The 26,391-nt window shown below is 44.5% G+C and overlaps 1 protein-coding gene and 1 long non-coding RNA gene across 8 annotated transcripts in view; one reads left to right on the forward strand and one right to left on the reverse strand.

Moving 5' to 3' along the window:
• The window catches only part of LOC146347245 (uncharacterized), an 83,481-nt gene extending 59,966 nt beyond the window's left edge, over positions 1-23,515 (forward strand). For 2 of the 4 annotated variants that reach the window (XR_014790221.1, XR_014790222.1), the window contains exons 3-6: positions 2,153-2,226; positions 20,898-20,981; positions 21,352-21,417; positions 23,240-23,515. This is a non-coding gene — a long non-coding RNA (uncharacterized LOC146347245). Of the gene's footprint in view, positions 1-1,906; positions 2,227-20,897; positions 20,982-21,351; positions 21,418-23,239 lie in introns of those variants that run through there. The other 2 variants (XR_014790220.1, XR_014790223.1) reach the window with 2 other exon arrangements.
• The window catches only part of LOC146347246 (uncharacterized), a 62,699-nt gene continuing 59,503 nt past the window's right edge, over positions 23,196-26,391 (reverse strand). For 3 of the 4 annotated variants that reach the window (XR_014790219.1, XM_084850274.1, XM_084850275.1), the window contains exons 3-4: positions 24,097-24,252; positions 23,196-23,640 (exon numbers count right to left, since the gene is read on the reverse strand). Coding sequence is in view for 2 of the 4 variants with exons in the window: in XM_084850274.1 (XP_084706400.1) it covers positions 23,628-23,640; positions 24,097-24,252 (169 nt within the window). In the remaining 2 variants the exon portion in view is untranslated. Of the gene's footprint in view, positions 23,641-24,096; positions 24,253-25,831; positions 25,895-26,391 lie in introns of all 4 variants that reach the window. The other variant, XR_014790218.1, reaches the window with a different exon arrangement.

Raw genomic sequence — 26,391 nt, forward strand, 5'->3', positions numbered from 1 at the left:
TTCTCAAGGCTAAACATGCCCAGTTCATCTTCGTTCATCTTGGTAGGGCAATTGTTTATTGATAACAAGTGGAAATGAGCCCTCTCAGGCTGGATTCAATAACTAAATGACATGGTACCTAGGGAAGAGCCATTAAGGCTCAAGTTATACATTCAACCGTGAGGAAGTGCAATCTCCCGTAGCACTATCATCACACCACATAGTATTTGTTGTTCAGTCGTTCAGTCGTGTCCGACTCTTCGTGACCTCATGGACCATAGCACGCCAGGCCTTCCTGTCCTGCGCTCTCTCCCGGAGCGTGCTCAAGTCCATATTCATTGCATCAGTGATGCTATCTAGCCATCTCATCCTCTGCCGTCCCCTTCTCCTTTTGCCTTCAGTCTTTCTCAGCATCAGGGTCTTTTCCAGAGAGTTTTCTCTTCGCATTAGGTGGCCAAAATATTTGAGCTTCAGCTTCAGTATCTGTCCTTCCAATGAGCACTCAGGGTTGATTTCCTTTAGGATGGACTGATTTGACCTCCTGGCAGTCCAGGGGACTCGTAAGAGTCTTCTCCAGCACCACAGTTCGAAAGCATCAATTCTTCGGCGCTCAGCCTTCCTTATAGTCCAGCTCTCACAGCCATACATTACTACTGGGAAAACCATAGCTTTGATTAGACGGACCTTTGTCGGCAAGGTGATGTCTCTGCTTCTTACTATGCTGTCTAGGTTTGCCATAGCTTTCCTCCCAAGGAGCAAGCGTCTTTTAATTTCATGGCTACAGTCACCGTCTGCGGTGATCTTGGAGCCCAAGAAAATAAAATCTGTCACTGCTTCCATTTCTTCCCCTTCCATATGCCAGGAAGTGATGGGGCCAGATGCCATGATCTTCGTTTTTTTAATGTTGAGTTTCAAACCAGCTTTTTCCCTCTCCTCTTTCACCCTCAACAAGGGGCTGTTTAGATCCTCTTCACTTTCTGCCATTAGGGTGGTATCATCTGATGAAAAACTACAGTTGTGGGCACATGACCATATGCCACAATGGGAGGAATGCCAGCTCAGAGGCAGCGCGCCTGCTTTGTACACAAAAGGTCCCAGCCAGGTTCAATCCCCTGGCATCTCCAGTTAATAGGATCTCAGATGCCCTGGAAAGCCCCTGCCAGTCAAAGCAGAGAATATTGAGCAAGATTAAAATACACCACTTTTGTTTTGCTGAGCTTTTCTACATGAGCCTGTTAATCAGCTGTTAATCCGCTCTATCTACTTTCGGTTTGGTCACAGAATTGAGATCCGAGCACTACAGGAGGATCGTTTCTTTTCCTGCTTTCCCATTACATTACCTTTAGGTGGCACTGTGGTATAGTGGAACAGCGCAAATACACAAGAGAAAATGTCTCCTTCTTTCACTTTCACAGTTAAATGCCTCATTTTCCCTGCTCTAAAAAAACTTGCCAGAAGCGCTGGTTAGACAGAGAAGTGAAGCTGGAGAATCATGATGACATCAAAAGAACCTGCAAACAACCATGAGTAGGGAATGATGAGCGCACGATAAATGCCTTGTGTAGAAAAGCCCACTGTGTAGGTAGCCTGGCTTGAGCTATTTGACTTGAAGTGCTAGGGTGGCCATGTGTCCTCTTTTACAGAGGTCAGTCCTCTATTTGAAGGTCTGACCAAGGACCTTCAAATAAAAGTCTGAACTAAAGAACCATCTGAAGGATTGTCATTAGGTATAATACATTTCTAAGTATGTATGTATGTATGTATGTATGTATTTATTTATTTATTTAAAAAATATTAATCCCAGACCACAGGCTCTCTATCATTGTACCTTAAAACCCCACCTTAAAGACATAAAACCCAATTAGAAGCCTAAATAAAGGTACACCTTGTATCTTCTATCCTCCTTACAGAAGAAACACTAAAACAATCTTCCCCAACCTGGTGTCCATCAGATTTGTTGGACCACAACTTTCATCATCCCCGGCCAGCATAATCAATGGCCATTGTGGCTGGGGATGGTGGGAGATGTAGTCCAGCCAACATACCTGGAGGGCACTCTGTCAGGGAAGGCTGACCTAAAACATTACAGACAAGTCTATAAAATGGAAGGGATGGTCATTAAGAGCTGTCAACCCCTGCCATACCTAACCGTCCCCATTTTTCTCCTTACCAGCCTGCACAAGGATATTACATCTTAACAGAACTGGATTCCACATTATAGAGGGAAAGCAGGTGAATTCATTGCAGGTAAGATAATTCTCCAGTGGTGCCACCAGAATTCATTTAAGGCCACTGAAGAGTAGATTCCTGAAAGTCAATTTTAAATGCTGCAGTTGCTATACTTTAATTATTTTTTTAAAAAATCTATGTGGTTTCAGGTAATTTGTATCCTTACACAGTAAGAAGGGGCAAGATTTAGCCTTGCAGCTTTATCATTCAGTACAAGACAATGAGGGTTTCCTAACAGGACTAGTTTTCAATGGAACAGACATTCCCATTATCTCATTCAAGTTACCCTTTGCTGAAATTAATCCTAGTTATAAGAATTGACTCTCTCTATCTATGGATTTTACAGTCTTTAAACATTTGTTGATGGATTTTGTTGTCTACACTATTGTATTTCTACATTTTAAATTACTTTGTCCCTTACAATGTGTGTTAGTGTTTGAAAGGAATAAAAATAGTGTCACCATTAAGCTTCTCTTCTGTTTAGAAATGAGATAGCTAGTGGGGTCACCAAATAAATGCATTGAAAATCAGGCCAGCCCAGGTCATGGTTTCAATCAGAGCAACCCCAAATCATTAGCTCTTTCTGAAAATGATGGCCTAAAATAATTTTACTGTAAGGTTATAAAAGATGTTCAGTTACTATTATGAAACTTCTCCCAAAACAATCTTGCTGTAGTGTGTGAAGATACATGACACAGATCCATCCACAGAAACTTAACTAAAGATTTAGTGGGTATCAATCCAGTTTCTCTTCCCCCAGCCCCTGTCATTTAAGAATTGACAGACAACCTATAAACGTTACAGTTGCAAGTGGTGCATGTTTCAAAGGATTTAGAATTCTGAGGGGGGAAATTCTTCTGCAAGCTATGAATAAGCAGGAAAGCAATCAGACAGAAATACTTGAAGTCTGGTTGATACATCTTTCCACCAGCAGCAAAATTTACTCATCCTTTTTGGTAAATGGAACAGACTTCACAATGCTAATAAGTAAGAGCTATAACATTCGCTGAGAAAAGCAGCTGCAGCTGCAATCCTATACAGTAAGGCTGCAGGCCTTAATTGTGGCCTCACAAGAATGTCCTGACCCCTACCGCCAAACTCCCCATGACCCAGAGGACGCTCTCCACTCTGTCCCTCAGATCACTCCGTGAGGAAAGAATTGTCTGCATCAGGATCACAGGCCCTGATCCAAATTTCTCCCTCCATAACTGCTTTTAACCAAATAAGCCTTTGCGAGACCCCATCATGGATTTCCCATGTCACATCTAGTTTGGCCCTTTGGGAAAATCAGGCTCCAGGTTTTTGAGGGCCCTTGAGCAAGATACCTTCATCGGCCCTCTCCCTCAGTAAGTCTGCCTTCTCACCACCATTGTCACTAGCTACTATAGCTCCTCTTCTTCTTCCTCATCATCGCTACCACTTGCTTGCTTGACAGGCAGAGGGCTAGGGAGCAAGCAGGCAGCGGCATCTACAGCTCCTCCTTACCATCACCACCATGCTCTGGGCCAGAGCAAGAGACAGCTGAATAAGCAGGTTCCAGTGGTGAAGAGGAGAGGCCATTCCAGAGGGCTCTTGTCAGTGGGTCCCTTCTGGGGTGTGGGCCCTTGGGAGGTACCTAACCATGCCTACCCTTGGTGCTGCCCAGAACGAATTTGTATAAAGCACAAGGTCTGAACACTCTGACACTGCCCTGTCAGAACACACAGTGCAGTCTTGTCCAAAGTGCAAGCAATAAACAGATATTGGGCTAACAACATGGTGTGGCTTCCTAGCATATCTACCTGGGTTCCTCTCCCTATTTCTATGGGGTGTACCCTTACAGCAAGCATGTGGTTGCTTAGACTGAAGGGCTATAATGCCGTGGCATAAAAGAACTTGTTAAATCCTGGAAAAAGTTATTGAAAGCTCACATAGTTCTGCATTTGATCCCTTCTGGGAGCTTCCCAATTTTGACTCTTAATCCCTGTAGCAACCTCTTCAGTTACCTTTTCCATTTTATATACCTGGTACTGCTACTTTGGGCAGAAATAATAGGAATCCATGTTGCATCTCAATTATCTTACGACTGCTGTTTCTGAAGTAGTGTTACTGTTACTGCCCCTTCACCGTGTTTCTGCAGAATTGCTTCTGAATAATATTAGATAAGACAAGATAACTTGTCTTATGTTTACCTTTCAGACTACCGCAGTATTATGAAATATGGCTTTCTGAACCTTTACTTATTACCTGTCTATTTGGTGTATCAAGGTGGTCAGTAATTGATAACTTTAAATTATATCAATTTTAAGCTTTTTTTTCTGGAATTAATAAGTTTTCATGGAAGGAAGTTATACAACAGTAATATTGCCAATTACAAAATGTAGATAGGTTATTTTTGCATTTAACTCTTAAACCAGGAATGCAGAACCTCAGGCTTGATGCCCAAATCCAGCCCTCTAGGGGTCCCAAATGGCCATGGCCAGGATAACCTAGCCATGGTAGTGCATGCTGGTAACTTCCTGATTAGACTACTGCAATACACTTTATGTGGGGCTGCCCTTGTAGACGACTCGGAAGCTGCAGCTAGTGCAAAATGCAGCAGCTAGACTGTTGACTGGAATATCATGTAAAGATCACATAACACTGGTCTTAACGGAATTGCACTGGCTGCCAATATGCTTTCGGTTGGAATTCAAGGTGCTAGTGATGACATTTAAAGTCCTAAGCAGCTTGGAACCTCGATATTTGAGGGAGCGCCTCCCCCTATATATGCCTGCCTGAGGATTGAGATCTGTTGGAGAAGCCCTCCTCTGCATCCCACCAGTGTGAGACATACACTATGGTGGGACGTAGAAGTGGTCCTTCTCTGCTGTGGCAACCTGGTTGTGGAATGCCCTCCCCTTGGAGGCCTGACTGGCACACACACTGGTTTCATTTTGGTGCCAAGTTAAAACATGGCTTTTTACCAAATTCTTTTAGGGCTAATTGGATTCCCAGCCACACCCAATTCCCCAAACTCAACTGTGTATTTTAAATCTACAGTATAGGTGCTATTATACAAAATTAGATGCATACCCACATGGAGCCTTTGGTTCTTTCTGCATTATGGTGATTTACTTCTCTCTCCTCTTTTGACCAGTCTGCCTTGGGAGACCATTCCAATAGTATAAGCTACTGCTAGCAGAACTCCTGGGATCAAGGTGCCTCACAGGACCTGATCCCAGTGCCTTGTCCACTGAATATTGGACGGACCAAAATAGAATAAGCTGAGCATTCAATTTTTTTTTCATTCACACGCCGCAGTAAAATCATATACACTTGAGACATGCCTTTGCAACCCTTTCCTTGGCCTCTTCTTCCCCTCTGAGATTATAAATGTTCCTCAGCACCTCTGTTTTATTTATTATTTCCAATTTTATTTTTATTTTCTGTTATCCAGAGAGGCACAGTTAAGGAAACATTAAGCTCAATGAACATTGTTTGGTTCACAGATTTCTTGCCCTTGGATTGAACACATTTCAGAAAGGAAAAAGGTGTTATAGAACAAGGACAGATATGACCTTCTGTGGCAGTCCTTGGAAACCCATGATACAAGCATACTTTTGTTTACATCAGGAGTCCTTGTCATGAATAATTACTGGAATCTGAGTTTGCTCTCACTGGTGCGAACACCCCCTAGAGTTCCACTCATGGATGCTCCTGCCAGACGTTTTGTTCCCCTGAAAATCTGCTACGGAGCGCTGTGGAACCCTCTAGAACAGGAGGATGGGCTGCAAGGGGAGGAAGAAATCACCAAAAATGACTTCCTTTCCCTTCTACCACTGGGCTTCTTCCATTTACAGACACATAGAGCTTCTCTACATGAGTGATTTATTGAACACTTGTGACTGGTCAGTCACGGAAGTTTGTCTGTCCTTTACACAACATCGTCAACCTCCAGTACGTCTCCCACACTTCCCCCCCTTTATCCTGCTTTAAAAAAACCCAGAGATAAGCTGTAATAAAAGGAAATGGTGTGATATCGGCCATTGTGTAAAGCTGGTGTAGCACTATAATTCAGCCACTAGATGGTGCAGTTTCAGTGAATATATAGAGCATTGCTGAGAAGGAAAGTTTTTAATTCCAAATCATGTGTTCGCCATCTAAAGGAGCCCATCATAAATCCGGAAAGACTCTAGAAGAAGAAAGCCCCAGTAAGGATGCACAATTTTTGCTTAATGTAGAGAAGCCCATAGTTAGGATCTAAGCCAAAGAGATTAATAGTGTTGGGAATATAAATGAGATTCACTATACTAAAAATATTATAGTCAGTCATCATCAACACCATCAGTGTCATCACTAACAGAAATTGATGAATCCATTTGGTGTCTGCCCAACAATCGAATTTAGATTGTAAGCTCCTGTGTAGGTTACCTTGTAAAGTGCAATATATGTTGGCAGTATGATATAAATCAGGGGTGCAGAACCTCAGGTCCGGGGCCAAATCCCATCCTTCTGTGGTTCCCTGGATAGCCATATCCCCTTCCCTTGCCCTCCTGGCTGCTGATCATTTGGTGGTTTCCCAGCTTTTGCATAGGCTTTGTTCGTATTCTAAACGACTGAAATACCTGTCCTAGGGCTTACTTACTGGCAGTAAGAGCTTTAAGCTAAAATATGCTGGTATTTTTGTTTTTGGTCCTGTCCCTTTGCCTTTGCCTCCATCTTATTTTGCTTTCATCCCAGTCCACCATTTCCCTCTGTGATGTTCTCTAAAATTGGATTCAGCCCTTGAACTAAAAGAGGTTCTTTGCCCCTCATATAAATATGTTTCTAAGTCCTTCAGTTTTGCAGCAGGGAAATTCCCTTTCTTTTTCTTTCACTTGCTGGACCTTAAAGAGCGCATTAAGGTCAGCACTTCATTCTAGAGTACTGATAGGGAGAAGTGGGAATGTTTGCTCTTGATAGTCCCCTGGGTGCCAAGAAGAAAGTAAAAATTCCAGACTTTTAGCTACACAAAACTGAAGGACCTATAACATTGCTTTTATGTTGCTCAGAATTTTGACTGGCTATACCTATATAATGGCAAAAGCAGTGTGTGTATGTGTGTGCGTGTCTGTGCGTGTGTGTGTGTGCACGCGCGTGCACATGTGCGCAAAGATGTTGCCATTATACAGGGAAGGTAGAGGAGCCTTTCCCAACCTGGTGCCATCCAGATCAGATGTTTTGGAATTTAACTCCCATCAGCACCAGCCAACATGGCAAAGAGTCAGGAATGCTGGGAGTTACAGTCCAAAACATCTGGAAGGGACCAAGTTGGGAAAGCCTGAGGTAGAATGCTGGGACTGGTAAGTGAGGCAGAGAATTAACCATGAAATAAGCATGGAAACAACAAGGAAAGAATAAGTGAGATGGAGAGACATGTGTAAAGAGGAGGTTATGAACACAGAACTGTACCTAAATGTACCAAGTAAGGATGCTCAAAAGTTGCATTTGTGCTGAAAAGTCTTAAAGGTGGCCTAGAAAAAGACAGAAGTGTGGGTGAGACATCACATTTCAACCCATACCCTTTCTTCCCTTGTCACACACTGTCGTAGCTGTGCTACATTCTCTCACCCCTTCATGTGTTTATACCTTATGTGGACACAGTGATTATGGGAAAAGCTTCATCTGCTGGATGTGTGCTTGCCATGCTGGTCTTGAAGGCACAGGGGTAATGCCAGAAGAAAAAAGTTGGCAATCTTACCCCCAGCTTTGTTGTTCCATTGTCAAGTCAAGCAGTATTTTTCATTCCAGTCTAGTATAATTACTTCCCAAGATTTACTTGGAAGTTAAAGCATTTTTAAGTCAATTTATACATCTTTGAAATGAATTGACCATACTGCTCTCCAGTGGTCTTCCCTCTCTCCTTTTAAATATATAATTTCCCCCCTTCATGTATAACATACTCCCCACATTTTACTTCATGCACCATTAGTGTAATCGAGTTGTTAAATTGATTTTTAAAATCCACTCATGGCTTCTCAGGAGGCAGTAAGATGTGAAATTATTTAACAGAATAGAAGGCGTGAGGAAGAATAAAACTCTGAGAGAAGAAACATGAAGCATTTGGATGGAAATGGGTTACGTACACTTTTAGTGCCTTCATGTCTAGAACATTGCAGATTTCCCTCATCCAGTCACTCACTCGCTAAAAGACCTAGTGTGCATGTCGCAACAACCCATGGTTTGTTGTGAATGAAGCGGGAGCACATGAGTATGCTGGTTCTTCCACCTGACTGCTCCTGCTGCAGCCAGGCAGAGGTAAAAACAGCTTGTTGTCTGTGATGGTTAAAACAGGTATTGTGCATTATCTCTCATATTTCTTCTCAAAGCAATGCTCTGAAACTGGAAAGCTTTACAAAATCTGACCAAAATACATTAGATTAGTCCAATAAAAGGCACTACCTTACTCAGGACCAGGGAAGTTGCGACTCTAGGTAAAATATTTAAATGGCACCCACTGTTTGTACCAGATCTTGGAGGTTCACCGCATCCTTGCAGTCTGACCGTATGACGTTCTGAGCTCCAAAGTGGCCATTTTTACCAGCCTTAAAATGTGCTCGCTAACCACCCTTCTCCTGTTGAAGTTTCTATCTGACCTTCCTATTCTATCTCTTTCTTCCTGGAGGGCTGCTTATCCTCCATCCATGATGTAGATTCACATCCACCAGAAACTTCACTGTTTCCATGAGAACCAGAAACATGTACAGATGCTGAGGTGGGTGGGTTCTGAAGCAAACAAACAAAAGTGAAGGCTAAATATGTGTTACGTACATACGCATGTGCCAATTCGAAAATGTATGGCTACTTTGGAGGGGTGAATTTAGAGTAGAGAACTGTCAGGGGAGAGAAGGGACATTTCCTGCCGCAGGGTTCCAGAGGCATCCAATATCAGCGCCAGAAAACATTGTTACAAAAGAAAAGGCACAACCAAAATGAAGCCACAACTATAACGATCCTGAAATTAAATTTATGGAAGCTCATAATACATGTGGATGTACCAGCAATTTATATTGATATCGTGACAGTGGAACAGGGTGTCTCAGCAACTTTTGCCCAGTTTAGGATATAGGTTCAGCTTCTGTAGTACAAATTGAGGCCAAATGAGATGTGACATTAATTGTGTGAAAGCAATTAATGTGCACAGTTGGCGCCAATAGGAGCTACCCCCGGGGCTAATAGCAGCTGAGTGGATTTTACTTTTTGTTGAGATCACGGCAGGAGAGAGTAAGGTCTCACTCCTTTTCCTTATTAGGACCAACCAGAATTCTACAAAAATGTACAAGCTTTTGAGTTCTGCAGAACTCTTTAACGGGCTAGGTGGTGCAATCCCATTCAGCCAATCTGCTTGCAGCTATTTAATTTTTTAAAACCTGAACATTGCTTGCACACAGTTGCTTACATGCAATTAAGATGCCATGTCCAGTTTGGCCCAAACAGTTGCACTGTAACCACTAAACCCTCTTCATAGGATTGAGCTGTTCATTGGCTTTGTTCCAGTAGTATGCTTTGCGCAATTCAGTATCAACACTCCACGGTGGTGATGGGAATTTATAAATAGCCCTTCAAACACTATTTTGTAATCTTGACAGTCCATTCAAGCCTTCCTTAATAAGAATGACTTAGGAATTGTGTCTGAGCAGGAATGCCTTGACTCAATGTATTGTGTTTCCCCCTCACCAGTTTTGTACAAACCTGACTATTCCACCAGAGACTTTTTGAGCGCAGCCACCAGAATATGTTTTGAGCTTATTAAAAGCTTTTCTTTACACGGACAAGTACAATCAGTGATCAATGAGTGTCTGGCATCGCCACACTGTGCTGCTTTGTGCTGAACATGATATTAATGCTGACTGCATGCTTAGAATGGAGTAAGCAATGGTTCATATACAAAACAGCTAAGAATAGCACTCAGGGGAACATTTCACAGAGGAAGTGCTACATAAAAACAGCATGCAACAAATCTCCTACAAGATCTGACAGAGTATAAAGCTGCAAAAAGTTGTCAAAAAGACAAAAAACATGAAGAGAAAACGAGGGGGTTGGTTGTGGGCCTGTGTATAATACAGGAGAAATTGCCAGGAAATTCCTAGCAAATTTTGCTAGGTGGGTTTTTGCAAGTAATTCTCTTGATTTAAAGGGGGCTTTTGCTAGGGCTTAGTCCTGCAACCTGTTTTTATAGCCAAAGTTCAGCCTTTGAACATGAAAAACTAAGGAACAGAATGCCTTTGAGCATAGGCAGAGTAGTTGCAGCCAGCCTACTTACATGAGGGACAAGGGGTCTTACACATCAGATGATACAGCTTCCACTAGGGCTATGCACCATTGAGGCTTGAGTCGAAGCGGGCCGCTTCGAGCCACTTCGGGCCCCTTCCAAGGCAAAGCGCTTCCATGAGCTTCGGAGCTTCAGCACCCTGGCCCAGCTGCAACGGTGCCTCCAGTTCCTTACCTGAGCCACCCATCACTGTTGTTGTCACTGCCTCCCCCTCCACCGCTGCCACCGCCATCATTACCGCCGCTGCCTCTGTCACCACCTCCATTGCCACTGCCTCTGCCTGCACCACCACCACTGCTGTCATTGCTGCCACCACTGCCGCCACCGTCATCACCACTGCCACCTCCTGAGCCTTGGACATGCAGTGGCTCTTCTTGCAGGCAGTCACCATTTTAAAAATGGCAATTTCCAGGAAGCTGCCATTTTAAAAATGGCGACTCCCTGCAAGAACAGCCACTGCGCATCCAGGGCTCAGGAGCTGGTAGTGGCAGTGATGGCAACGGCAGCAGAGGTGGAAGCGTTGATGGCAGAGGAGGTGGCGGACGAGGCAGCAGAGACGGAGGAGGAGGAGGCGGCGGCAGCGGTGGCCCAGGTAAGGAGCTGGGGGTTTGCACAGGCGTGTCGGGGGGCCCAAGGGTTCAGGGCCAAGTCAGGTCAGGGGCCCCCTGAATCAGCCTGAGCCAAATCAGGCCCATCTCAGAAGCCACAAAGCGGCTTCCAAGTCAGACCAGGGGGTCCATGCACAGCCCTAGCTTCCACTGCACATAGGAAATCCTGTCCTGAAGGGCAGAAAGGCTGACCTGAGCATTCAAATTCCTAACTTTGTGGCATATTTAAAACATAATGTCCTGAGCAGACATCTTGGCAGTTTGTAGGCCACTATTCAGTCTGTAGCCTTCTGCTTATGAATAGGTCCTACTTGTTTGAAGGGTGAAAAGTGTTGCAACTAGACTGCACTGTATCTGCAGTGATGCAAATATCACAGGGACGGTTTCTCCAATAATTGTGACACTATTTCCCTGCGACTCAGCTATTAAGGGCCTAGGAGCTCTCCTTGAATCAGAACAGAAGTCAGCAATTCTAAGAAAAGATGAAAGATCACACTGATAGTTGCAATTAGTCCAGAGTGTATCCCTTTCTCAAAGTGGAAGTGTCCTATAAACTAATAGCGAACTCATTCTCCGAATGCTGATCCTTACATAGCAGAAAGGACACCACCTGCACACAAGAAGTTAATATCAACAGGCTTGAGGGAGGTTTGCAGAAATACAAATTAACTTTTTTTGGGGGGGGGACCCTAGGGAGGGATCCAAAAATTTCCCAGTGAGGGTTCTGCATGCTCAAAGGCACAGAATGCTGACTAACTGTTGGAAGGGGGAATGGAAAAATGGGTGGGAGTGGGAATTGAATGGAGTATCCCGAAAGACGACATGTCTGGCTGACGCTGTGAATAGGAGCACTCTACACTGCAACATTTTGTTGCAATGTCTCATTTTTGAGAGGGGGGAGCAAGACAAAGAAATGAAGGGGCAAATAGCAGCTGGGCGCATGTGCGGTTTCATTGGGACTCCAGTAGGGGAAAGAGTTAAACCCCCATCCCTGTGTGCCATGGTTACAATCCTCATCAGCCCCACACCTGCTCCTCTGTTTTATAAAACAATCACACAAAATGTGATTGGCTTGGGTCTGTGTCATGAGCAACGGTGGCTGTACTCTACCACCCTTCTCAATGCTGGGGGGTGGGGAGCAGGATATGTCTGTCTCCACTTCAAATGGGTGTGGTAGATGGCAAGCCTGAAAGTTATATCCATCCTGATGAGCCCCTGATTTGTATGTAGTGCTCTGCCATCAGCGATTCACTGATACGTTTTAAACGGCAGTAGTGGGGAACCTGTGGCCTTCCAAATGCTATTTGCTTACAGCTTCCATCATCCATGAGCATTAGAAATGATGGCTGGGGCTGAAAAGAATTGGAGTCCAATAACATCTGGAGAGCAAGAGCTGTTCCAGAGTTGGTGGATTGCACCTTATAGAATCAGACACGTTGCTTTATAAACGAACCTTTAAGTTTTATTTAAACAAGAGGCTTTTCTACAGAGCTCTCTCAGGCTATGTACTCTCTCTCCTCAGACCAGAAACAGTGGGTGTGGCCCTTAATGACCTCCAGGTTCCTCCCAAGAAACACAGCCCATTCAGATTGAACCCAGTAGTTCCTCCATATTGTTACAAGGGGCACAACTTCTCCCCTCCGCACTTTAAAGTGTAAATTAGGAATGTATAGCCTGAATTATAAGGCCACTGTCTTTTGATCATTGCTTTGGTCTATATTCAACAAGTACTGGGGGGGGGGGGGGAGTACTTCGTAGAGTGCCAGAATGGGAATGAGAGCGTGTTGTGGGTTTGTGTAGAATCATCTAAGTGCTGATGCAGACCCTTCATGAAAACATAAATGGACAAAATATTCACAGGGCTGTTTTCTTTTTATTCACATCGGTAGAATTGCTGGGATTTTTTCTGGACTGTAAAGTCCTAGGCAGAAATGAGGCCAGTCAGGTAATGCTCACATCCACTGTGGAATAAATTGAATAAGATTGAACCCAAGGGCCAATCTAGCCCAGAAAGCTAAATTCCCTCATAAACAGATCTCCCACCTGTTCTAAAAAAATGAATAGTTCAATCCTAGAGAGGTTGCCATGTTAGTCTGTTGCAGCAAAAACAACCAAGAGTCTTGTTGAAGCACCTTAAAGCCTTCACAAATATAATGTGGCATGAGCTTTTGTAGACTGGAGTCCTTTTCATCAGATGCATGAAGTCTTATATTAAATTGCAGGAATACACACACACACACATATGCTTGGGGGCAGGGATTGTATTCAGTGAGATTCAATGGAAATGACATGCAGAAAGTATTTGGCACATTTTGTATTTCATTTCCCTCGGACCTCATTGTTTACAACCCCCGCCCTCCCCAACCACGGGCATCTCTACACCTGCAATTTATTGCACATTCATGATTGGCCACTCACGGAAGTTTGTGGGTCCAGTACATGACATCATAATCCTCCAGTGATTTTCCCCCCATTTCCCCCTGCCTATCCCGTGTTATCTCCAAATGGAAAAAATGCGATATTTCTTCAGCCCACACAACAGGAACACCGTGACTTCCCTGTGTCTTTCTCCCATAGTGCAAAGAAACTGCTGTGTGTGCGGCTGTGGGCGGTTGTTTTGGTTTGTTGGAGGTGCAGTCATGGTGATGACGGCAGAGATGTCGGGGTGGTGGGCGTGTCGGTATACTGACCTGCCAGCTTGCCGCCATGCCAGCTTGCCACCACGTTGGCTTGCCGTGACTAAATGCATTGCATTGACTTTGGCTCCCAACTTCATCTGCTCACTCCACAACACAGCATGGCCAGCATGCCAGCAGTTTGCCGGGAAGCCGGTGCCTGTGGGGCTGGAGTTCAGCCAGTTCAGTGGAGGTTGCTGTCCACCTGCATTACATGTCAATCACAACCAAGCCACCAGTAACCTGCAAAGAGAGGGAAAGGGGCAGGAACCAGGGAGGAAATTTCGTGATGCCCTCAGTGTGTGTAATGGCTTTTTGCAGAAAAGTATCCATCCTGTGAAAGGGTAAGGAATGGAATACGATGAAATTGAAAAAGCTGTGTAAAGGAGCCCGATCTAATCCCGTGATGAAACCAGATGGAAAAAGCCCCAGTATTGATGCAGATTTCTCCACCCGTGTGATGGAGCCCCATGTACTTCATGTATTCCTGTAACTTGACACTTCATCCTAAGACTTCATGTATCTGATGGAGTGGATTCTAGTTCACAAAAGGTCTTCAGTAATAAATTGAATTAAATGGATTTAGTCCTAGACAAATGTTTTGCCCTGTGGGGCCACAGCAGCTGGGTTCTGTCTCTACTTTGAGTAGCTGCATCCCCCCCCCCCATCTCTCACCATCACACTTAATTTGGCCCTGAGATCTTTTTATCATTAATTGCTTTGGCCTTCTTGCTTACTTCCAACTTGGAAATTTCTGAATTCTCTTCCCTAAGGACATCTGTAGAATTGCATTAATGATCAAACATTGACTTAACCTTTTCCTATTAACAGTTGCTGATATTTCCTGTCTAACTCTCTTTTCAGATGCATGTCTTAATTCACTGGCTGAATTTTGATTGTTTGTTTGAAATGCATGGCCTTCGTTTTGTTTGCTGGTGTAGGCATTATCGCAATACACCTAATTCAGTGTCCTTTATCTTGATAAGTTATCTTGTTGAATACAGTAGTGGTTTCAAATTTAGAGTTTGGGATAAGCTTTCCATGTCTTTGATCGCATTTTTCTTTCATTGGTTGCAAAACTTACCTCTCTTTTTGTCCCTAGTTAACATTAGCTAGCTGTTAGCTTCCTGCTAGCTTCCTCTACAGCCCCTTCTCACATAAAAACACAAATTAACCAACCAGTTGAAGAACATAACCAGTCCTTTGTAGCATAATTTTCTTCATTTCAAATAAAGGGGGGAAACAGCCCGATTTGATGTGTATTTGTATACCCCTGCTAATCCCATGCAGTGTCCTTAGTGCCATATATAAACTCTGTGGCCTGATCCTCACTGTGGTTGTAAACGTCACTTGTGCATATGCTCTGCACCATAGGGCTGTCATGACCGACTGTTCCTCTGTTAAAAAAAATGTATGCAAAAAACTATATATCAAGGAAGAGAGTTCATGCTTAGTCTCTTCCCTAAGTCTGATTTCTGTTGGCATGGATTTTTCATTATTATTATTTTGGTATGGAGAAGATCTAAATCATGTGAGTCCCTAGCTGCAGTCTCAAGTGGCACAGCTCAGGCATAAGTTTATTACCTCAGTGAGAACTACAGTTTAAGCAATCAAGCAGTGCCTGTAGCCAAAGAGTTCTTTATTGAGAATCTGAGAATGTCTTCTCAGCCTTAGCTGCAGTCCTGTGCAGACTTACCTGAATATCAGCATTACCAAGTAAACATGCGTAGGAGTGCTTTGTTAACCATGTACAAAAGATTAATGAGAGAACTACTTCTGCCTGCGTAAGTAATTTAAATTGCACCAGGCTTTTCAAGTTTAGAATATCCTAATTGTATACTAACAGCAAGCGCCTAAGAGATCCATTTTATGCCAAAGCCAATGAGTGTCAGTAGAAGGATGGCAACACTCTGAGGAGCAAGGCACAAAGCAGGTGGTCCCAGCCAATGCAGACCTTCGGTTTCCATTAAACTATCTGCCAACTAGTTAGATGCTGTTATTTTAATCTCACATCACATTTTTCTGCCTCATTTACTTTCAGAGGGATTTTAACAATTGCAAAGAGGTTATTCTCTACTGACAAGCTATTTTCCAAGCACATTCTGGGCTCCTTGTTCTTTTGTAGGGACATGATTCAACTTAAAAACGTGCATATGTTCGAATTAGCCCTAGGCCGGTGGCCAGAAATACAGTCCTGAGGAGACCTGAGGAAGAATAAATAAGAAGGAATTAATACAAAAGAACCAGAAGCTTAATTCAGGTCACCTTGTATAGTTGAAGTTTTTTTAAGGGCACAAGACTATGCCTATTTAGACAGAAACAATATGTATAATTTCCAGCATGCTCCAGCCAGCACTGCTGGCTGGGGAATGCTGGGAGTTGTAGGATTTCTTTTCTCTCTAAACAGGCATAGGATTGCTCCTTAACTGTATTAAATCTTAATAAAATAAAGTTTAATTTTATATCATTTAAAATATGAACTTACTGTTTATTAGTTATCCTAGACCCTTTGTACTGCTTGGCTACAGGGTTGGGTCAATTTATTAGGGCCAGGGTGGGAAAAGTAGTACTGGGGTACAATCTCAAAAACGATAGAATGATCTCAGTACGAATCCAAGGCAAACCATTCAACATCACAGTAATTCAAGTCTATGCCCCAACCACTGATGCCGAAGAAGCTGAGGTTGATCGGTTCTATGAAGACCTACAACACCTTCTAGAACTAACACCAAAAAAAGACGTCCTCTTCATCATAGGGGATTGGGGGATTGGAATGCTAAAGTAGGAAGCCAAAAAATCACCAGGATAACAGGCAGGCATGGCCTTGGTGTACAAAATGAAGCAGGACAAAAGCTAATAGAGTTTTGCCAAGAGAACACGCTGATCATAGCAAACACTCTTTTCCAACAGCACAAGAGGCGACTCTACACATGGATATCACCAGATGGTCAATATCGAAATCAGATTATGTCCTTTGCAGCCAAAGATGGAGAATCTCTATACAGTCAGTAAAAACAAGACCTGGAGCTGACTGTGGCTCAGATCATGAGCTTCTTGTTGCAAAATTTCGGCTTAAATTGAAGAACGTAGGGAAAACCACTAAACCATTCCGGGCTGGATCTACAGTTACCACCTTTTTTCGCTTCCAATGAGGTTTCACCGCCCACCTTGCACGCTACGCAGTAGCCGCCTCGAATTGGAACCGGAATTTCCCACTTCTGTGCTCCCGCTTTCAATACCCTAATATCCCGGTATTTCCCCTTAATGTGCTCTGATTTTCCACCTTCACTACCGTATCCGGTCGTAGTCCCCTCCCCCACCTGTCCATATGTGGCGGTGTTTGTATTTCCCTCCTGTCCAATCACGGCTCTCGACGGCCCCATGTCTTCTTCCGGCTACCAATTGCATACCTTCCTCAGCAGCTCCCATTTCCTCAGCAACAAGCAAAGGGCTGGATGTGCACGTGCTTGTCTGATCTCGGATGCTAAGTGGGGTCGGCCCTTAGGGATGTATGAAAATTCCGCCACGGATCTCGGGGAGGCTGAATGCCAGTGCATTCGGCCCCCTGAAATCGGTGGCGGAACGGCCTGCCCCCCCGCCCCCCTGGAACGAGACTTACCTGGGGCGGATCTTTCTGGCGGCGGCGGCAGCGGCTCCGGCGGCAGTTCGGCTGCGGCCACGGCCGCCGCCATTTGCGTTCCTTATTTTGGCACGTCTTAGTCTACGTAAACATTTACGTAGACTAAGACGGCGAAAATAAGGGGAACGCAAATAGCGTAGTGTCCGCATTGTTGTTGTTTTTTTTTTAGTTAGCCGTGATAGGCTACGTAAAGATTTACGTAGCCTATCACGGCTGACTGCAGGGACACAAACAGCGGCCGCCATTTGCATCCCTGCTAGTCAGCAGCTGGATGTCCAGCTGCTGGCGGAGCCGGCCGGCAGCTCCGCAGAATCCCTGCGGAGCACAGCCGGCCGGCCAGGATTCCGGGGGGGGAGGAACGGAGCGCCTCCCCCGCCGGCGAGGATTCCGGGGGGAGGGACGGAACGCCTCCCCCCCCAACCATAAACAGAATCCGCGAAAGGTAAGTGACTTTTGTACATCCCTTTCGGCCCCAGTCAGTGCTTGGATGGGAGACCGCTTGGGAATCAGGCTTCCTGCACTGAGCAGGAAGCTTCGAAGATCATGCCTCAATTAGAAAAAAAAAAACATCGCGGAGAAGCCCTGATTCTGCAAGGAAAACGCCTTAATTTTAAAAAAAACATCCAGAGCGGGGGATAGGAGGGGGTAAAACTTAGTCTCATTTGAAGGGATAGAACAACCCCCTGCTCAGTGCAGGAAGCCTGATTCCCAGGCGGTCGCCCATCCAACTACTGACCGGGGCCGACCCCGCTTAGCATCCGAGATCAGACAAGCGCGCACAGGAAAACAGCACAGCGCTCGAGTGTGAACCAAGCTCACACATTCGATGAAGCACTGCAATGGGGAAAATGGGTCAGTGTGAATAATCATGTTTTAATGTGAGAGCATTTAACCCGACGGGACACCGAATTCATTGCGATGGCGGGCGCAATGTAGATAGGCCCCAGGTATGACCTAAATCATATCCCTTATGAATATACAGTGGAGGTGATGAATAGATTTAAGGGATTAGACCTGCTAGACAGAATGCCTGAGGAGCTATTGACGGAGGTCCATAACATTGTTCAGGAGACAGCAACTAAATCCATCCCAAAGAAAAAGAAATGCAAGAAAGCAAAATGGCTGTCTGATGAGGCTTTACAAGTAGCTGAGGAAAGAAGGGAAGCGAAAAGCAAGGGAGAAAGGATTCATATATCCAACTGAATGCAGATTTCCAGAGAACAGCAAGGAGAGACAAGAAGGCCTTCTTAAATAAACAATGCAAAGAAATCGAGGAAAACAATAGAATGGGAAAGACTAGAGATCTTTTCAAGAAAGTCGGAGATCTCAAGGGAACGTTTTGTGCAAAGACGGGCATGATAAAGGACAAAGAAGGCAGGGACCTAACAGAAGCAGATGAGATTAAGAAGAGGTGGAAAGAATACACAGAAGAACTATACAGGAAAGATCTGAATGTCCCTGATAGCCATGATAGTGCGGTCAGTGAACTTGAGCCGGACATCCTAGAGAGTGAAGTCAAGTGGGCCTTAGGAAGCATTACTAACAACAAAGCTAGTGAAGATGACAGTATTCCAGCTGAGCTATTTAAAATCCTAAAAGATGATGCTGTTAAAGTGTTGCACTCAATATGCCAACAAATTTGGAACACTCAACAGTGGCCACAAGACCGGAAAAGGTCAGTTTACATTCCAATTCCAAAGAAGGGCAGTGCCAAAGAGTGTTCAAACTACTGTACAATTGCACTCATTTCACATGATGTTCCATTACTTATGAGCCACCAACAATGGGGGTGTGCGTATGCCACTGGCTGTCCTTCCTGAATGGTTAGTGCCCCACTTTTATCAAACCCCTTGAATTACAGCTGAAAGTCCTGACTTCGCTCCCATCTGGGTGTGCTTCCTTTCACGTTCAATGTGGTGGTGTACAGAGGCCAACTGCCAAAACAGTTATCCTTGTTCCAATATTTCTGGCCCTGACTGTATGTCCACTGTATGGCCTGATAACCTCAACGGGACAGTAGGATACACATACCACTGTGATATATGCATTTTCAATGCAAATAAAACCTTTTGTACCAGAGTTTCTAAAGATAAACAAAGTATGCCTGGCCATTCATGAGAACTGCTGCTCCCAAAGTGCCCCATCTGAGTTTTAATGTGCAAGTTGGAGTAACCCAGAAGCTTACCCTCCGCCCCTCCCCCAGTGCAGCAATACCATCTGTGTTTGCGGACAATACTGGCTGGGAAAGCTTTTTTGGGGGAAGAAAATTCTCTCTTGTGGAAGTGCATGTGTCGCCATTGGAGGAGCACTGTCGGGCAAGCGCACGCATGATAACAAACTCTATTGCTCTCTGTTTATCAGGTTCATACTAAGCCAGCTAAACAGGAGAGTTCAGGGACATTTTTATCCCTGAACAGAGACTTAATTTCCATTCACACATTAACCTCAGCATGCATGTTGCCAATTTTAAGGCCAGTATAAGTACTGCAAGGGGACAGTGTTACCAGAATGTCAGAATACATTTCCTGCACCACTAACTTCAGCTAACCGTGCCCCGGGCTTTCTCTATGGTTTTCCTAGCGTAAAGTGTATGCTATTCCCAAGTATGCTTTAATGTCTGATGAATTCCAGTGCAGACTGTCTTCGTTACATGCAGATCATTCAAGGGAAGGTTCAGTCTCTCAGTCAGTGCAGTTAGTGTAGCTCAGTCCTCACCAGTCAACAATGCCATCTTCCAGGAAGGGGAGAGGAGTATCCTGGAGGCATAACGAGATGGAGGACTTGCTGGATGTTTGCGAGGAGCAGAAAATTCAGGAACAGCTGCATAACACTCACCGCAACTTTGACTTCTTTGAGCAGATTTGTAGAGATATGGCCACCCAAGGGCACAACTGCAGTGCCATTGAGTGCTGTTCAAAAACTAAAGCGATGAGACCGAAGTACCGCAGAGTGGTGAACCACAACACAAAGTCTGGAAACAACACAGCAACCTTTCCCTATTACACTCAGCTCCACTACATTCTACCATTCGCCCCAAGCGTGTATCTGCAAGTCTGCATATAATGTGAACAGCAGCACAGTCTGATCTGATGGAGAGCAACATTGCAGGACAAAATGGGTATGATCCCTCGGAGCCACTCTTTGATGAGCAGGACCACAGTAATGCAGAACAGCTTCATGATGGCAATCATTGTTGAACAGGTAAGTATTATCAAGACTGCAGCAAAGCATTTCAAATAGTTTTACGTAAACACTGGTCAAATTCTACATGTGATCTATGAACAAAAAATGCACGTAGTACTGTCTTAAAATATGCTGGGCATATATGGTGGATGGGGTGTAGACTAGAAAGCGCTACAATTATCCTAGTTAAGGCAGAATAGAAGTCCATGATGACATAAGTGGCTTAAACTTCACGAGCATCCTGCCTGTCCTTAAAGTACTCTTTTAACAATTAAAATTTTTAGGTGTTGGCCTGTCTTTCTATTTCATAGGAAATGTGATTGAGAGCCAGGAGGAGGTCACAGAAGGAAGAGTTGACTGCCATGACGGGGAAAGTACATTGGGGGAAGGAAGTTGTGAGTAACAATGCTTATTCTTTTAAGTTCTTCAGTGTCTATGCATTTAATACAGGGTGGTGAACACACCTTTCAAAATTAGTTTTTTTATATAACATCCGCTCCTTGTTGTGGCTGATAGGCAACTGAACAGCACGTGCTCACTGTGCCACCGACATTCCCCAGAGCTGCTAGTCCTCTGCTGTTGCAGAAAGTAACTACTATGCATCTCATTGCACAACTAGCCCGGTTACAATTTTACTTGTCCACTATTGACATCGGAATGTCCTCTTTTCCTCATAGGAAAGGGTGGTAAAGTAATCATCCTTCTAGTTTTGGTATACGTTGTATTTGAGAAATGCTCCCTTCACTAACAATATCTCATTTACAGCAGAAACAGCAGCCATGAATGGATCCACTACAAGACTAACTACTATGGAGGACAGATAACATATAGGTAAGAGAAGAAATGTGTATCCTGTTACATTGTGGTGAGATGAGAACACGGAATGTTTGTTACTGCCATTTAAGGTAGCCCTGTCTGTATTGACTGTCCCTCGACTGTCCCTCTGTCCAGAGAACAACAGCAGGAAATGTTCACATGTGAAATTTACTGCATATGGCAACACCACATCTCTAATGTTGCTGCATTCTGATTGTACTTTGTGCACACAGTACTTATGAGTTATCCTTTGGAACTGCAGCAAGCCCAGTTCAACATTTTGGACTCAGTCCTGTCCACGATAACATACAACATCAGTTTCTGAGTCGAGTGATGCTCACTGTGACAGACTTGAAATGTGTACTTTACTTTACAGCACCCTCTCTGCAGTATTCAAACGAAAAGTAGTATCCCAGAACAACACAGTATGCTTTGTGGGTTGCAATTATGAAAGAGCTAGGGATGGCAGAGAATTCCGCCACAGATCTCGGTGAGGCCGAATGTCAGCGCATTCGGCCCCCCCGAACTCCGTGGCGGAACGGCCTGCCACCCCCCCGCACCCCCCGCGGATCCCCCCTGGGATGAGACTTACCTGGGGCGGATCTTCCGGGAGGCGGCAGCTCCGGCACCGGCTGCAGCGGCTGGTCTTCCAACCGGCTGCCACCACCGCCATTTCCAGTCTTGGTAAAAAAAAAAAAAAGACGTGATAGGCTGCGTAAAGATTTACGTAGCCTATCATGGCTGGGTGGGTTTAAAAAAAACAAAAAACAAACCGCGTATGCAAATGGCGGCAGCTACGGCCGCCGCCATTTGCATTCCTTATTTTTGGCCGTCTTAGTCTACGTAAATATTTACGTAGACTATGATGGCGAAAATAAAGGGGAACGCAAATAGTGTAGCGGGCGCTATTTGCGTCCCCTTTTGATTCGCCGTTTTAGCCTACGTAAAGATTTACATAGGCTAAAACGGTGAATCAAAAAAGGACGCAAATAGCGCCCTCTACGCTATTTGTGTTCCCCTTTATTTTCACCGTCATAGTCTACATAAATATTTACATAGGCTAAGACAGCCAAAAATAAGGACTGCAAATGGCAGTGGCCATAGCCGCCGCCATTTGCGTACGCGGGTTTTTGTTTTTTGTTTTCCCAGAGCCCTCTGCGGCCGGAAATCCGGCTGCGGATGGCTCTGGCCTGGCTGGGCCTGGCCGGCTGCTCCGCGGAGCTGCCGTGGAGCACAGCCGGCCGTTCGAGGATTCCGGGGGGGAGGAACGGAGCGCCTCCCCCCCCCCGCCATCAACATAATCCGCGAAAGGTAAGTCACTTTTGTGCATCCCTAGAAAGAGCACTGCAACCTCTGCTAATGTACGCAAAATACATCACTTACAATCGATATCAGTGGTGCGGGATGAACCCAAGTGGTGATCCCCAGAAAGGCCATCCAAAAAATTTGGTTGCTGTAACTATATATTTCTTTTGAACACTGCACCCAGACATGTGGGTACTGTGCCGTGTGGTGTACTTTACAGAAGTGGGGCTGGTCACATTTCCCTAATGACTCTTCTAGGACATCCCATCTGTATTCTGTGGTCACTACAGGGTACACATATCTCCTTGAAATCTCTGCTAAAACCAACATTGTGTGGACAGTTGCTGTGGCATCAAGTTACATTAATGTCTGTGCCAGGTGTTAAAAAAATCACAGCCAGAACTGCAGCATCATGATAACTTAGAAAATCACCACAGTAATGACAGCCTGCATTATTTCACTCTGGAAGAGACTCTCACTCACTATGTAGGATTCCTGGTGTATGTAACACCTGTAATGCTTTATTTTTCAGATTCCAGAGTCCCAGACAGACAAGCCACATTTTCCCCAACTACCCGCTTGGCCCAGATAAGAAATTGGAAGACTCGGAGGGCTGCCAACGATATTGCTGAATGCATCACGGACTCACTGTCTTTGGAAGAGCATTATTTGCTGTTGTTGTTTTGCATTCATTAAATTTCAGAAATAAACATGTCTGCAATGGTAACTTGTGCATGCCTTAAAACAGCGATATAACAATATTTTCATGTAACTTTTCATAGCCTCACATATAACTTCAAAACATTCCATTATTAGTTGCGCATCTCCTTTTTCAATGTTTTCTCCACCCATGTCCACTGGCCTCCTCCCAGCAAGTCTTTGCCTTCAGGACCTCTTTCTCTAGGAGACTGACGCGCCTCTCAGTTTTGTGCCCTGAGAAGAGAAATGCATTCAGCTATAATGGTTGGCGCAATAACACATTATGTTCAAAATCAAAGCTCCACACATTGCCATGGGCACCTACTTGTGGTGGTAACTTGTTTTTCAATACACATCACTGCACCCAGAACCTCAGTGGTTCCAGTTGGGGTGCTCCCATTTTGTCTGGCAGTGTCCAACTGGGCCACTGATTGCAGTTCACCCTGTGCTTGACCTGAGGTTACATGCCCAAGAACTATTATTACCATTAAAATGTAACATGTATTTGTTGCAACATTGCAAGTGTTGCACACTTCGTCTGGAGCAGAAAAGATCTCTTACGGGGTGAGTTGCATTGTTAGATAGATTACATACAGTATGTAATCTAGCACAGCATGGCAGTGCTAGAAATGTAGTGTTGCACTTAGATTGAGGAAAGCAAGGTAATTAGACAACTGCCCTGCTCCTCACCTTAAGCAGTCCTTCAGAACCAGGGCCGAAGGAGCAGAAGATGCAGCATGCCCAGCAGTACCAGAGGTGCCTTGTGCCAGTTCAGAGGTAGATGGACCTTCGCCTGCATCTTCAGTCTCCATTCTCCCCGGCTTGCCTCTCTCTGTCTCTGCATTGCTGGTTGAGTGATGTAGGAAAACACACGTTTCAAAAAATTTTGCCACATAGAGCAATTGCAAGACTGGCTTCTGTTTCATGCATTTAGTCTGCGCAACGTGAAATGGTTTAAGAAATGTGTCACAGGACAGTGTCACATTGCACAACACACAGAATTGTCAGTGTTATTTATGAGTGTTACCTCCTCTAACATTTTTCTCCATTCTCACTAAAACCATTTAACTGATTTTTTCCTAGGGAAACATATTTAAATCCAACTTTATGGTGAGATCTGATCTACATTCTGAAAGTTACTAATCTGGGGTGATGGAGGGCGAAATACAGTGTATGACAAACGTTTTGAAACGTGCTGTCTCTTGAGGCAGATATTTTGAAAAAATATCCCCAACCAGTATGTCTGGTGTGATAGAAATGACAGTCACTGTAGTGCAGCACAGCCTTGACTAATGAGCAGTATGGATAGGGTTAACAGCCTGGTAAGGACTTTGCAGATCTATGTATTCCTCATCTGAAAATTAACAGTGGAAAGGTGGGACTGTGTGGGTGGTGGGTATCCATTGCCCTACGTTGTGATCTTCTCGGGCATAGAAACTGCCTGGTGTACAAGTTTCACCAGGATATAAAACTTGCAGGGGCAAATTCCATTAGACTGTAAGGAAATACTTTTCCTATGAATATCCTTCTATTTAGACACAGGATTTGTACAGACAGCTCTGTGTTTCTCAGATTGCTTGCATCACAATGCCATAAAAGAGGGATTCTGTATTGCTCAGTGTGTGTTACACAGACCAGTGGAGTGTCACCTCATACATTTCTGTAGGGGTTTCTATTCTGTGGACTGGTCAGAAAATACAGTGAGAACAAGTGGTCTTTAATTCCAAACCACATCTCACCTGGAGTCCGCCTATCCCCCCAGCTGGGCTGGGACCCATAGCTTGTGCATGAGCCGGTAATATGGAGGCTGGGTTGGGGGGGGGGGGCAGCTGAGTACTCCAGTGCCTCGAAAAACTTCCCCTTCAGGGACTTGAATTAATTCAGGCCTGGAGGGGGGACTGTGGATATCCTGCTTCTCTCAGCCTTCTAGCTACATCCCTGACAACACTTTTAAGTGACCAATCATGAGCATGCAATCAAAGCTTCGTGTATAAATGCTCCCAATGGCATAGTGGTACATTTTGCAGGCACTCATCGTGACAGTCTCCATAGTCAGAGTCCAAAAAAATGCAGGCAGCTGTTTTGATCCATATCTGTCCATCTATCTGGGTGTGTATTTGTTGCTGGGAAAATCCATTCCTCCCTAGCTATTGTGAGGATTGCAGCTAATGTCAGAGGGAACAGGGCAGTCTGAGGGGAGTGGCAGATGATGTCATTCTCCCCGATAATCAAAACATCCTGGTACTTTGACCCAGCAAGCCCTGGCTCTGCCACACCACGGACCAGAACTAAGTCCTTGCACGCAAAAATCCACTTCTTAGTAGCCCAAGTTTCCTTTGCTTCAGCAGTATAATTTAGGATGGGGTCACATGGGAGTAATTGTGTTGCTGCTCTTGTTGAACAATTGGGAGCCAGAAAGTCTTACCAATCTATTGCAAATCACCAGAGATCTACCAGTAGATCCAGATTGATCTTCTATCCTCCCCTGCTGTACAAAAAGAAAGCTTGTTAGAGGCTGGAAAAAGGCACCAGATCTGCACAGTGAATTGCAGTGTGCACAAACGATTCACCATGTGGTAGCAGGTGCAACAGGCAGTGATTTAAAGGTGCTTCTGTGTTGCAACCAAAATGTGTAATCCAGCCCTAGCTAGCTTTCCAGATAAACCTTAGCTCAGCATTCAAGTTGCCTGAAGTAGCCAGATAGAGGTTTCAAGAAGATGGGTTAGGTTTGGGGTGGGTTAGGGTATTTTTTTTTAAAAAAAAATTATGGTAAAATTTTATTGTTTTAAATTGTTTTATGGTGGGTTGTACATCGCCCAGAGTGGCTGGGTGACCAGTCAGATGGGCGATTAATAAATTTAATAAATAAATAAATAAAAAGATGCAGAAGCAGCCACGTGCCCTATTTAGGCTTTTGTAAGTCAAGCTACTGGGGCAATCCCTGTGCTGGAACTGGTTCAAAGTGGAAGAGATTCACCAAAAAGA

Source organism: Heloderma suspectum, chromosome 4, assembly GCF_057233095.1.
Source record: "Heloderma suspectum isolate Gila_16-S chromosome 4, 16-S_ref, whole genome shotgun sequence".
Classification (NCBI taxonomy): Eukaryota; Metazoa; Chordata; class Lepidosauria; order Squamata; family Helodermatidae; genus Heloderma; species Heloderma suspectum.